This window comes from Hydractinia symbiolongicarpus, chromosome 9 (genome assembly GCF_029227915.1).
Source record: "Hydractinia symbiolongicarpus strain clone_291-10 chromosome 9, HSymV2.1, whole genome shotgun sequence".
In the NCBI taxonomy this organism is placed as follows: Eukaryota; Metazoa; Cnidaria; class Hydrozoa; order Anthoathecata; family Hydractiniidae; genus Hydractinia; species Hydractinia symbiolongicarpus.
The window spans coordinates 24320231-24334009 of NC_079883.1; the positions used below are offsets into that span (position 1 = coordinate 24320231).

Consider the following 13779-nt stretch of genomic DNA (forward strand, 5'->3'; position numbering starts at 1 on the left):
CGACATGCATTAAACGGATTAATTCATAATAGGTGTAATTCTATTAGTGAGTTGAAAATCGTATTTTTCAAGAAATTCTTTTTTTTCGAACAACAACATTTGAGAACTTTAAGATGTTTAAATTTTTGGGATTGTTGGTTAAAGTTTTCGTCCAAAAATCTTGAATACAAAAAATGAAGCAAAAAACATTTTTTGCGTATTTTACGGAATTTCCGAAGACAAGTACAATTTTTATTAGTGTAGCACCACTCAAAGTTAGTGGTTATTCGTAGTGCGCAGTTGTTTCTGCGCACTACGAATACGCACGCACTGATTGGTTCAAAAAAATAGTTTAAATCATTGACTACATTAACTCTCTTCCGACTGGTTATATTACAGAGTTTAGCAAGATTTTGTACTTGCTCAAAAAGTAGTATTATTTTTGATTTTTTACTAAAGTGAGACAAAATAATGTCATTTTTTCATATTGGTCAGAAAGAATATCCTTCTTACGTCTGATGCTATGAACCCTAGTTCACCATTCCCGCCCTTCCACTCACCTACTACTGGGCGTAGGCAGAAGGGCGTTGGAAACGAATTTTGAGACAGGACAACCACTTTGCATAATTAATCAACTTTTTATCACCATATTGTGAAATTTAGTGAAGTTCTTCAAAGGGTAACCCAGTCTAACAAAATCCATAAAATAAATAATTAAAACTTTAAAATAATGAATAAATAATAATAGATCAATAAATAAAAAGTAATATCTAACATGTAATCACTCCTTCAAATAGAATCATAGAAAACTCGATTCAGTGTTTTTTTTCTCGTTAGTAACATCAATTGATCATTGACATCAACTCGTTATTGAAGCTTGCGACACGAAGATAAGCTTAGTGCGAAGAAGAAAAAGAAAGAGAAAAAAAAAAAAGAAAAGAGATTTAAAAAGAGGTATTCTGTTTATATAAAAATTACGTCGTGAAATTCAAATTATAACAAATTTTTAATCTAGGTATTATTTGTGTAATTATAAAATTTTACTTTTTATTTCTGACATCTTTAAATAAGGACGTTTGATAAGTTTCAATTTTAAGTTAACAGCTACCATTTTTAAAATTTAAATATATCTAAGTGTAAATCCTAGGCAGGCATGATATTCTAAAAAAAACTCAGAAATTAAGAAAAATATAAAATTGTTAATGGCATTACTAAAATGTGACCTTACAATATGGCCTATTAAAATATAATACACGCTTTTTCTTATAAAAATATCGAAATTCTGACTGTTTGTTCTTCCAATTTACTGATCTAAACAATATTCCTGTTGAAATCCCAGTTTGATATTCTTAAAAAGCATATTCTTATAAAAAAATTAAATTAAACAAAAATTTTGCCGCGATGATTCTTTTCTCTTCAAGTGTGTTATGAGGTTGATTTAACAAGTGCCTTTAGACCAGTCTCGTACTCAGATCTCTTTAAGGCTGATAATGTTTTTGTACAAATTCTGGACAATTGTTAAATTTATGTTGTTACCATCTTTAATAACTTCCACCACTTCTGCAAGTTCGACCTCTTTTTACTTCATGTTAGTAAATTAAGCCTGAAAAACAAATTTTTAATCTCCCTCTCGAAATATCTGCCGCAGAAAACATAAAACACTTAAAATTAATTTTTTTCAGACACAAAAAAACTCCTCTCTAACGGACACCGTAAGGTAAAAAAATACCACATATAGGAGAGGTAAGGCCTGGGACAAGGCTAAGAAGTAAGGTCTGATTTTCGTAAAAATAAAAACCCAACAGCAAAAATATGTAAAATATTTTTTTCTATAAATAAATAGAAAAGAAACGAAAAGTAAAGAGAACAAAGACATCATTTACCTTTCAAACCCTGCCACCCCTGGGTGGGTGATTTTGGTTAACATTTTTAAAAAGTTATATCTTTAAACCTTGTGATCGTTTTTTCTGAAAGTAGACTAAATTTTCCACAAGATCAATAGTTTCGAAGCTGCCCTACCTAAGTGTAACTCCACACACGGCGAAGCGACGCAACGAAACTTGTGAATTACTTTTTTTCGAAGATGTACGACTTTCCGGTAAAGAAAGGGTTAGCTCTTTTGGGGATTGGACTTGAATGACGCGATTCACATGCAATAAACTTTAACTATAATTTTGAGTCAGAAATAAATTTACGCGGTTGTATATTCTAATTATGTAGCTACATCATGAAATATTTTTGTCGCCGAGAGTAATTTATCGATATAATCGATAAATTACTCTCGGCGTGTCTTTGTTCTCCTTACTATTATAATATCTTAAATACTGAAAGGTAGCGAATTTTTAATTGCCCATCCTCGTCCCCCTCGTAGAGGTTTTTTCTTAAAGAGCTTCGAAGACGAGAAAAGTAATTGCCGAAATACCAACACAAGCGTAAAGAGATGCGATATTTGAATGTGTTGGCAAGTTAGTTAAACACAGGTCACGTATACGAAGATCCTCGTGTCTAGGGCTTTTTGCGAAATCACCACAAACAGTTTAAAACTCTAGCAACAATGGTGGTATGTATGTATAATAATATTGATCATATTTATGCACCTACAATCAATTTTCTGATCCTTCAAAAAAAACGATAAAAAATAATAACCACATATTGTATTTGTTCACACGTTAAGGCTGTCTCCAGGATCTGAGATTTCTCGAGGGGAAACAGTTAAAAGACCGGTGGTAGATCAGTTAAGTTAGGCATGCATGCTACCCTCCATGCTTTTTTATCATCGGCGTGAAAGTATGAAATAATATATAAGATTAGTTATAAGCAAAAAATCCACGGCAATTCATCCGTCATAAAATCCACAGAAATTCGCCTGCCGCTACTCACAACCACCATTTTTGCTCCGAGACGAAAAGCTGAGTATTACAATATAGACTAGTTTGTAACTCGTAATCAAATCCATAGATTTTTCCGTCCTTTATATACCACATTTTGTGTTTCGGTAGAACGACTTTTTCATACAGAATACGGATATTAATAATATGGAGATAATTTGTCAAAATCATTTGACCCTTGTAACTAGGTTATTGTTGAGTTCTAAATGATTGCAACCAGGTTATTGTTGAGTTCTAAATGATTGCAACCAGGTTATTGTCGAGTTCTAAATGATTGCAACCAGGTTATTGTCGAGTTCTAAATGATTGCAACCAGGTTATTGTTGAGTTCTAAATGATTGCAACCAGGTTATTGTCGAGTTCTAAATGATTGCAACCAGGTTATTGTCGAGTTCTAAATGATTGCAACCAGGTTGTTGTGGAGTTCTAAATGATTGCAACCAGGTTGTTGTTGAGTTCTAAATGATTGCAACCAGGTTATTGTTGAGTTCTAAATGATTGCAACCAGGTTATTGTTGAGTTCTAAATGATTGCAACCAGGTTATTGTTGAGTTCTAAATGATTGCAACCAGGTTATTGTTTAGTTCTAAATGATTTCAACCAGGTTATTGTCGAGTTCTAAGTGATTGCAACCAGGTTATTGTTGAGTTCTAAATGATTGCAACCAGGTTATTGTCGAGTTCTAAATGATTGCAACCAGGTTATTGTCGAGTTCTAAATGATTGCAACCAGGTTATTGTCGAGTTCTAAATGATTGCAACCAGGTTATTGTCGAGTTCTAAATGATTGCAACCAGGTTATTGTCGAGTTCTAAATGATTGCAACCAGGTTATTGTCGAGTTCTAAATGATTGCAACCAGGTTATTGTCGAGTTCTAAATGATTGCAACCAGGTTATTGTCGAGTTCTAAATGATTGCAACCAGGTTATTGTTGAGTTCTAAATGATTTCAACCAGGTTATTGTCGAGTTCTAAATGATTGCAACCAGGTTATTGTCGAGTTCTAAATGATTGCAACCAGGTTATTGTCGAGTTCTAAATGATTGCAACCAGGTTATTGTCGAGTTCTAAATGATTGCAACCAGGTTATTGTCGAGTTCTAAATGATTGCAACCAGGTTATTGTCGAGTTCTAAATGATTGCAACCAGGTTATTGTCGAGTTCTAAATGATTGCAACCAGGTTATTGTTGAGTTCTAAATGATTTCAACCAGGTTATTGTCGAGTTCTAAATGATTGCAACCAGGTTATTGTCGAGTTCTAAATGATTGCAACCAGGTTATTGTCGAGTTCTAAATGATTGCAACCAGGTTATTGTCGAGTTCTAAATGATTGCAACCAGGTTATTGTCGAGTTCTAAATGATTGCAACCAGGTTATTGTTGAGTTCTAAATGATTGCAACCAGGTTATTGTCGAGTTCTAAATGATTGCAACCAGGTTATTGTCGAGTTCTAAATGATTGCAACCAGGTTGTTGTTGAATTCTAAATGATTGCAACCAGGTTATTGTTGAGTTCTAAATGATTGCAACCAGGTTATTGTTGAGTTCTAAATGATTGCAACCAGGTTATTGTTGAGTTCTAAATGATTGCAACCAGGTTATTGTTTAGTTCTAAATGATTTCAACCAGGTTATTGTCGAGTTCTAAGTGATTGCAACCAGGTTATTGTTGAGTTCTAAATGATTGCAACCAGGTTATTGTCGAGTTCTAAATGATTGCAACCAGGTTATTGTCGAGTTCTAAATGATTGCAACCAGGTTATTGTCGAGTTCTAAATGATTGCAACCAGGTTATTGTCGAGTTCTAAATGATTGCAACCAGGTTATTGTCGAGTTCTAAATGATTGCAACCAGGTTATTGTCGAGTTCTAAATGATTGCAACCAGGTTATTGTCGAGTTCTAAATGATTGCAACCAGGTTATTGTCGAGTTCTAAATGATTGCAACCAGGTTATTGTTGAGTTCTAAATGATTTCAACCAGGTTATTGTCGAGTTCTAAGTGATTGCAACCAGGTTATTGTTGAGTTCTAAATGATTGCAACCAGGTCATTGTCGAGTTCTAAATGATTGCAACCAGGTTATTGTCGAGTTCTAGAAGAAGTGCAAGTTTATAAGATAAAAATTTTTATTAAAAAAATGTGTTTGAATCATACATTCACACTCAAGAGTTTTTGTACTTATGTTCGTGTGTAGGACACGAACACAAGTACAAGTACTTATTGGACGCGAAATTTTGGACAAAAGTGGGTGGGTTAGGGTCAGCGTTAGAAAAGGTTTGACGATGATAATATTGTTCGACGAATTGTGTATCCAAATAGTAACTTTAAAATTAGTCTAGAGCAATTTCATGCCATCATATATAAAGTGTCTATGAAAACGTAACAAAAAAATTTAAAATGTGACGAATAATTTTGTCCGACATTTTTTGGTGCAATGAGATGTTTTTATTTATGAAAGCTGCGACTAAAAACTTGTTGTAGAGTTGTAGCAACTAATGTATGCGAGTTTTTATTGCTTTTTCAGAGTAAGCTGACTGTTTTACCATATTTAAAAATTTCATAAACAAAAAAACATTCGTTTTGCGGCGAAATGTTGGCACCGCAAAGAAATTCATGTTTGGTGTGAATTTAACTTTACATACATGAAACGATAAAATAATGTTTTATTTTGTAACCTTGTCAACAGGATTAATTTTTTATGCTTTTCTTTTTTTGGAAATGTTTATATATGGGTCAGCGCTTCAAAGAAGATTAATTTAAAAAAATTCTTCAAGCATAAGAAATTATTTTCAGTTTGTTAAATGACTATGGTATTTTTACAAGTTTTTCCTCCACTGGAAAGTCAATTCATGTTGATAAATTTGTTCCTTCTCCGAAGATAACTTAAAAGTTATATTGCTGATTACTCCACTACAAATTAAAATAATATTATAGATTGCGAAATGTCTAAAACTTTACCGGAGAAACTTTGAATAATTTTTAAGATGGATGTGAAAAGAAGTTAATTTAATTTCCAAAAACGGAGCAACCATAGAGGTACAAATAATAATATTTCTACCTCCATGGAGCAGACTTCATTTACAAAATAACTTTGTGACGCGAACATAGCATACACTTGGGTACAGTTAAAGTCGTTATATTTCAGATATATTATCTTCTATATTCATATTACAGTAGACTAGTTGTTAGCCCATGGAAAAGTCCACGGGTTTGCGCAGCTAAGGCACCATTTTGGGTGACAGACAGACAGACAGACAGACGTATACGGGTTTTTTAATATAGACAAATCGCCATTTTATACTAGAGTTGCACGAAATAGAATATGTAGAACAGGCGTATATACGAAGATTGGAATATACGCAATTTTTCCACAGAATCACAAAAACATTTAATTTCACCAGGACAATCACCAAGAAAACCTTTATTACAAAATGAGCCGTTTGCAATACAAAACGCGTCAGCTTCTTCATTACAAAATTAGCCATTTTTACAAAACACGGCAGGTATTACAAAATAACCCATTTGCTACAAAACACAGCACAGCAGCAAAAACAATTTTCTTATCAATATTACTTAAAAGTTTTGTCCATTACAATTCTACTTTCCTTAGTCATCTTACATATTGTTAAAATTATGAGGAGTATTCTAACTGTCTTGATCTGACTGCATTGTACAGTTTCATCTTGTTGCCCTGTGTTGCGGATGCACTAAGAATGGCACAAATTCTTTTTTTCCTTTTTTCCTTTTTCTTTTTGAGAGAAATTTAAAACATTTTGGAATGACTTTTGTAGTAAGGATCACACAACATTATTTTTAAAAAAAGTTCAGATTAAAAAAAGAAAAGTGTCTTATGAACATACAAACCATAAGTGCAATGAGACATTCATTTCTGAAATCAGAAAGGTAATTTTCTTTCAACAAAGCAAGCGAACAGTATAAATATAAGTTGATAAAGCTAACTAACAGCCTACGAAAAAGTAAACATACCACAAGCTTTTGATTGATTTTAAATTAAAGAAACATTCTAAATTCTTTATCGACTAATACCCTAGTGGTAGAGCGTTCGCTTCCAGTGCAGGAGGTCTTGGGTTAACCTTGGTTAAGTCATGCCAGAGACTACAAAAGTGTGATTCTATCCTTTCTGCTTAGCGCTCAACATGAGATTAAATTGATATCTTAAGCGGTTGTCTAGTTGAGCGATTCCGGTGCTCGCACGACTTTTGTAGCTGAAATGGGAACTTTAAATGCACTAGGACCCCCATTGCAGGACCTTCTTTGATAGCAGTACTAATAAAAATTGAAGAAACTAAAAACTGGGTAAGTAAGTTCAGTAACAAAGCTAGTGTATGGTTAAGAAGTAAACATTTGCATCTCCAGCACGTGTTATTTTTATATAGGTCGAGAAAAAAAAATATAACGTATATACATACAAACTAGTTAGGTTATGTGTTGTCTGCTTAGGAAAAAACATTAGAAAACCATTCGTTTTGCGTAAGCGCTGGGAAGGAGATTACCTTGCAGATTTAATTATTTAGACATAATTTATAATTCCTAATTTTGGTTGTACATTTTGTAGGTGCAGATTGAAAAATGGTTGTTAAAATAGAAATAGAAGAAAACATTGACAAACTGACCAGTTAAGTTGCGATATAATCGAATTGTTGGTATGCCAGCAGAGCAAATGTGGGAGCCACATTATACCTTGTACAATAACATTCAACAGGCCTCAAACAGAAAAGAAGCAAATGGATTAAAAACCCGAGAAGAGCTGCAAAAAAAATCGGATGATATAAAAAATGAAAACCCTCCAAAAGCTGACAAAGCAGAAAACGCCTCGAACAAGCATGAGACTAAAAAACACAAAAAACCAAAATCACCGAAACGTAACAATAAAATTTTACCTTCAACAGACAAAAAAGAAAAGTCAAAACAAGAATCTAACGTGTCCGAAAAAAAATATAAAAATACTCCGGCTGCTGTTATGCCCGTTCAAAATAAGGCGGATGAAGTTAAACCAACGACTGAGATAACTGACAAAAGGGCGGAACCACTTGCAGGTAAGCCTGATGAGTCTGTAAAGAACAATGAGACGAAAACAAACGCAGGAGATAAAGTGAAAGCGACAGAGGAAAAGAAAGAGGGAAAGAAAACAGGCAAGGATGAAAATGATAGCTCTGAAAAGAAAGCGAGCGTGCCAACCAGTGCGAAAAAAGAACCAAAAGAGAGTAAGCCGAATGTTTCGAACTCTGGGAATGTTAAAAGTAATGACGCAAGAAACATAAAAGATCCCGATATAAAAAATAATGAAAAACTAACGGAACCGAAGAAAGAAAAAACGTCACCAGCTAAGACAAGTAAAAATAAAGCTGACACAAAAAGCGAAAAGGCTAGCGATACAAACCATCAGAAAAAAATTACGGAACCGGAAAAAGAAAAGTCGTCACCAAATAAGAATAATAAAACTGAAACTAACATAAAAAGTGGGAAGGCCAGCGATGTAGAGAATCAGAAAAAACTAACGGAACCGAAGGAAGAAAAATCGGCATCAGATAAGATAATTAAAGCGTACACAAAAAGTGAAAAAGCAGACGATTCGAAAAAAAGTACGGAACCGAAAGAAGAAAAAACATCACTAGATAAAACTGAAATTAACAAAACAAATCAAAAAGCCACTAATGTGGACAATCAGAAAAAAACAACGGAACAGAAAGTGTCAAAATCGTCAACATTCGTCGATGAAACGAATAAAACCAACGCCTCTAATAAGCATCTAACAGTGTCAACTCAAGGTAAGGAAACTAACACGCCTGGAAAAATCGATCAAAAGAAAGATAAAGTAATTAAAGAAAAGAATTACACACAGACAACGATCGGAAGTACTGAAAAATGCAAAACATCTCCTAGAATGCATTCAGCTAGAGTAATAACCGTAAAAGAAGCAGAACCTTCAGAAAAAGTTGAAGCAAGTAATAATCTTCACTCTTCTTTAACTTGGGAATCATCGTATACCCCTCCAACAAGAAAGGTGAGCTCCGCTCCTGTGAGAATCACCTCAACAAACGCGCGAGGCGAAAAGCCGCTTTCGCCAACAAACACTGGACAAGGTGCAAATGTGATTTTAGTTAAACCAGCTCCCAAACCAAAACAAGTTTGGCTACAAGCAAACCATATTGTACCTCCTACTCCAGAGGGACCAAAATTTCAACAGAATGGCTCCAGTTTGACGTACACTCATCCTGGTGTCCAAGATGACATGCTACAAAAACTGAACGCTCTTAGAACGACTGGTGAGCTCTGTGACGTTGTGATTAAGGTTCAGGGTATAGAATTTAGAGCACATAAAATCGTTCTATCGTCTTCTTGCGCATATTTTGCGGAACTGTTTAAAAACATAAAAACCGTTCGCATTGATCGATTAATATTAGAAGGTTTGACCGCGCATTCTGTGGCAGCAATGCTTGGTTATTTTTACCTGGCTAAACTTATAATAGATGCGGAAGATATTGAGGAGCTAATAGATGCTGCTTATTACTTTAAGGTAGGTCTATCAATAAAACACCAATTTTCGACATACAACATTTTTATAAGGATTCTTACAATGTATGTTAAATGTTCAAAACATATTTGGGTAATTCAATATTTTTCTTGTATTGCTCCAAAAAATAATTATAACAGACGCCGGTCTTGCTGCTCTAAAAGAGCTTCTTATACGTGTATTTTTCACTTTTATTTTTAAAAAACATTGCGCCTTTAAATCAAAGTGTTTATTTGAGTATTTCAGTGGACAGAATGTGCTATCCCCTTTGTTCGATCAAGAAAGACGTCATCTAACACATCTTGTCGTCTCGTCAACTGACGTCAACTAACTCCTCAACCTCGTATCCAGACCCTGCTATGCTTTTCATCAGGATTCATTCTGTTGAATAGCATTCTGTACAACATCAATAAGTTTTTATTTCTTTATTATAGTCTTCAGAAGTTATCCAACTATGTACGGACTACCTTCAGTTAAATTTGAACATACATAACTGTTATAACTACTACAAAGTATCAGCCAAACATGATATCAAAGGTTTGCGCGCGAAGACGTTTCGTTTTCTTTGTTGGAACTTCAACTCGATCGTAAAAGAACGACCCTTCTTAGAGATCGATGTGGAACACTTGATCCAAGTGATTTCCAGTTCGTCAGTAAAAGTGAAAAGTGAGGAAGAGGTTTACTCAGCTGTGTGGGAGTGGTATCGTTATAATATTGAGGACAGGTACGAAATTGCTCAATTTGTGAATTTAAAAATATTCTTGTTTCAAGTACAGTATGCTCTTGTTAGGTCGGGTCCTAGATAAGCAGGACGCCTGCTAAAGTAGGAAAAGGACACTTTCTCTCGGTCCCTTGAGCGTCTCACTGAACGGGAGTATACTGTATATATAGAGATACCATCAAGAATGTGGAAACATTCCCTTGGGACTTTTTAGGTCAGTTTGCGAAACATTTTAAGCATATGCTAAGCATATCTAAAGTTTTTAATTATAATTTTATAATATTTTAATAAATTATTTGAAAAACTAATTTTTTGCCAGTTGACTGGACTTTTTTAAAATGGATCTTTGCGCAAATTCTGAAATTTTAGTAATACAAAATATTAAATCTAAGCCTAAATAAGGGCATTTAGGCTTGGATTCCGTTATGGATATTTTATTGAAATGTTTTTTTTTAAGGTTGCGAGAAAAGAGAGCTCTGAAAACACAAACTATATTGTTTCTTTGTTTCCTATTGTAGAAAATTTCATGTTCCCAAAGTATGCATTCACCTGCATTTTGAAATTATGAGCCTCGAGTTTCTCGAAGAACGTGTTAAGAAAGAAATGTACGTAGCAAGCGAGTTGTGCCGGAAAAAAGTGGATGACGCAATCAATATGATAAAAAACAAAGTAGACATTGAAAATCTTAGTGCATACAGACAGGTAACATGATAGATTTTATATACTTACTGATAAGGTACTCGGCTCTAAGTTATTATAAATCAAAACAATTATTTAAATTAATTGCATCTGATTTTTTAGGCCTCCGACAATGTATATATATTCGACGGCACATCTGCGAATTGCAAAATATTGGACTTGAAAACATCTACGACGGAGGATGCGCCTGAATTCCTTTTACCGGCTTTAATAAACAACGAATATCACGTGACTATAAAGGCTGGTAAAAACCTCTACACTTTATCCAAACAGTCAGTGTTATTGTTTGATAGTAGCAGGTTGCAATGGGATCAAGTATGTGAAGGTCAGTTTGTTTTTTACATGCCTTAACTCTCTTGTTTTCAACAGCAGACTCTCTTCTTTGAAATTATTCTTCGAACGTTCCGAACGCTAAAAGACCCATTTGACTACATTTTCAATTTTAGCACAAAAAAACAAAGGAGTTTTTCGTTAACGCGTGGGCAGTCAGACAAAACTAAAAATAGTGTCTAAGTGCGAACGTGCTAACAAAAATAAACTCGACTCTTTACACTCCAAATTTTTCTGCCTGTTTTAGTGTGCAGCCTATTAGAGAAAAATTGGCAAAAAAATATTTGTTTTTAGTAACAACAGGGTTAAAACAACATTTAAACTTCTTGTTTGGAAAAAAGCTTTTTGGCGATTGTCTTTATTTTAGAAAGGTGTATTTAGCAGACCAGAAAATTAACCTATGAAAACCTTTTGGAACAAACAATTATTTTCAGTTTAAAATTATGAAACGTATTTATGTCGATAAGATTTTTGTCGAAATAAATTTTCCTTCTTTATTTTTTTTGTTTTTATTTATTGTTTTTTTACCTGCCAGAAGTTTTACTAAGATGTCGCACAAATTTTAACAAAATATTTCAAATTAGAGCTTTCGATTGTCACATTAGGTATTTCAATTGAAGATTCTGCAGTTTGTAGCTCAAAGAAATCAATTTTTGTCGTCGGTGGAAAAACAAATGGAAAACAACTTTGGGAACTGGATACCAATACCCTAAAATGGAATCGATTGCCCGACATGAAACATGATCGGAAATCTCCCGGTAAGAGAAACGCCTGATTTATTAAAAAAGCTTATTTTACCGATAAAAAATTGACCAAACCCTTAGCGATTTAATTGATGTGTTACATGGAAGCTTGAAAATGAACTGGCAGGCTAAAAGTTTCGCGAAAAAAGTCACGCGAAAGTATACGCAAATAGATTTGAACTTATGGTATGATGACAAATAAATAAAGAACAAAGGCTGAATCTACTGTAAATTTAGGAATGTCGCACTTTTAAGGGCAAAAATTTTGCTAGCAGGAAGTTTTATGGGAAAAACCACATTTTGGAAATTTCGCGGAAATTCATGCAAGCAGGGTTTTTTATTTCCGGAAAAAGAAATTTAAATTTTGATGCTTTATGCATGTCGCGGCTGTTTCACATCCCTTTGAACACGACCTAGGACGCCAAAAAAAGATGAACTCCTAAACTTTCCCCAGACCTCTCACACGCTTGAGTTATGTTGAAAAGATTGCGTATCATTGGCGTAATAGAGCCCTAGTAGGTTTGGTGGAGCTCGAGGAGCCTACATACTTAAAATGTAACCTTCTTTCTTTATTTAGCATTTTGTCGGCCATTTTGCTCTGATAATATTTCCTTAAATATTTTGATAAGGTTTTGATTTAAATACCTTATTGATACAAGGATTGTTGGACAGGCCAAAAAAAATATGCGCCCTCTCTTTAAATGTATAGAGAATGGTGGAAGTATGATGAAGAATTTGAGCAAAAAACATATCTGTTTTGTTTCTTCTTTAGCTGCAGCAGTTATGGGAAACACGAAGCCAAGAATCTTCGTAGCAGGTGGTTACTCAGTCACCAAAACAACTGTGTTAAACACAATGGAATGTTACCATGTTACTGATAAACAATGGAAACCAATCAAGAACACAATGTGCATGCCTCGTTTTCAGGCCTCAATGATAGTGAAAAATGATAAAGTATATGTTGTAGGGGGGAAAAACATGGAGAAGAGTTGGGATTCTGCAGAATGCTATGACAGAGCAACAGAAAAGTGGAAGTTATGTGATGGCGAGCTAACAGAACGAAAATTAAGAAGCCCTTTAATAAATTTCGAAGGAAAGATATACTCCATAGGCGGTCAAGAATGTACCTCGATTGAGGTTCTGGAGGACGCTGGTAAATCAAGCAAATGGAAGTACATTGGTTCGCTCGATGATTCAAACAAAGAGATGCAATGTGTGGCGTACCAACCGATATGACAAGTCTGTTATTCATATCAATTTGAACTTGACCGCTCAAATTAAAAAGATCGACGCCTTTTTTGTTTTTAGAACTCAAGAGAAAAAACACCGTAGGTTTGACCTTGTATTTATGTTCCTCTGAAAAAGGAAGTTAATAAAGAGAATATATTTATATATTAAAAAACATCCTTTCCTGTCGTTCTTTAAGAACTTATACTTAAATCTGGAGGCTATAATCAATATTTCGTTGGGATTCATAATCTGTCACGTGCAAGGTTAAAAGACTTAAAACCAACCAAGACCATTCTACTCTCGTGAATGAACTATTTTTAATTAATTGATTTTACAGCAAAATTTGAATGTGTGACACTGCGTAGTTCAAACATTTAGGACTAAAAATCTAATGAAATGCTAATTCGTTGCCACGGAAACAACCTAACAACGGACCAATGATTGCAAGCTTTTTAAGGTTATTTTTGAATTGTCTAAGTTTCTTAGTTAGTACGCTGGAAAATTAGAACGCGCAAAATATAGTGCAAATAGGGTGGATATGACAGATCACTTTTTTTTTAATTCATAATTCTTTTAATTTGGATTATTTGCTAGCTTTTGTGAAAAAATAATAAGAAACTTCGAGTCCTCATTTAATAACAACGTACGCAAAAATA

At 34.1% G+C, this 13779-nt stretch overlaps 1 protein-coding gene across 1 annotated transcript; it reads left to right on the forward strand.

Annotated features, from left to right (window-relative positions):
* Positions 1-677: 677 nt before the first annotated feature.
* LOC130657429 (kelch-like protein diablo) lies at positions 678-13297 on the forward strand. The gene is made up of 7 exons (XM_057460411.1): positions 678-933; positions 7442-9403; positions 9835-10124; positions 10640-10823; positions 10923-11145; positions 11756-11908; positions 12666-13297. Exons 2-7 carry the CDS (start codon positions 7532-7534, stop codon positions 13127-13129), a joined length of 3186 nt encoding a protein of 1061 aa, XP_057316394.1. The 5' UTR covers positions 678-933; positions 7442-7531; the 3' UTR covers positions 13130-13297.
* Positions 13298-13779: the final 482 nt, after the last annotated feature.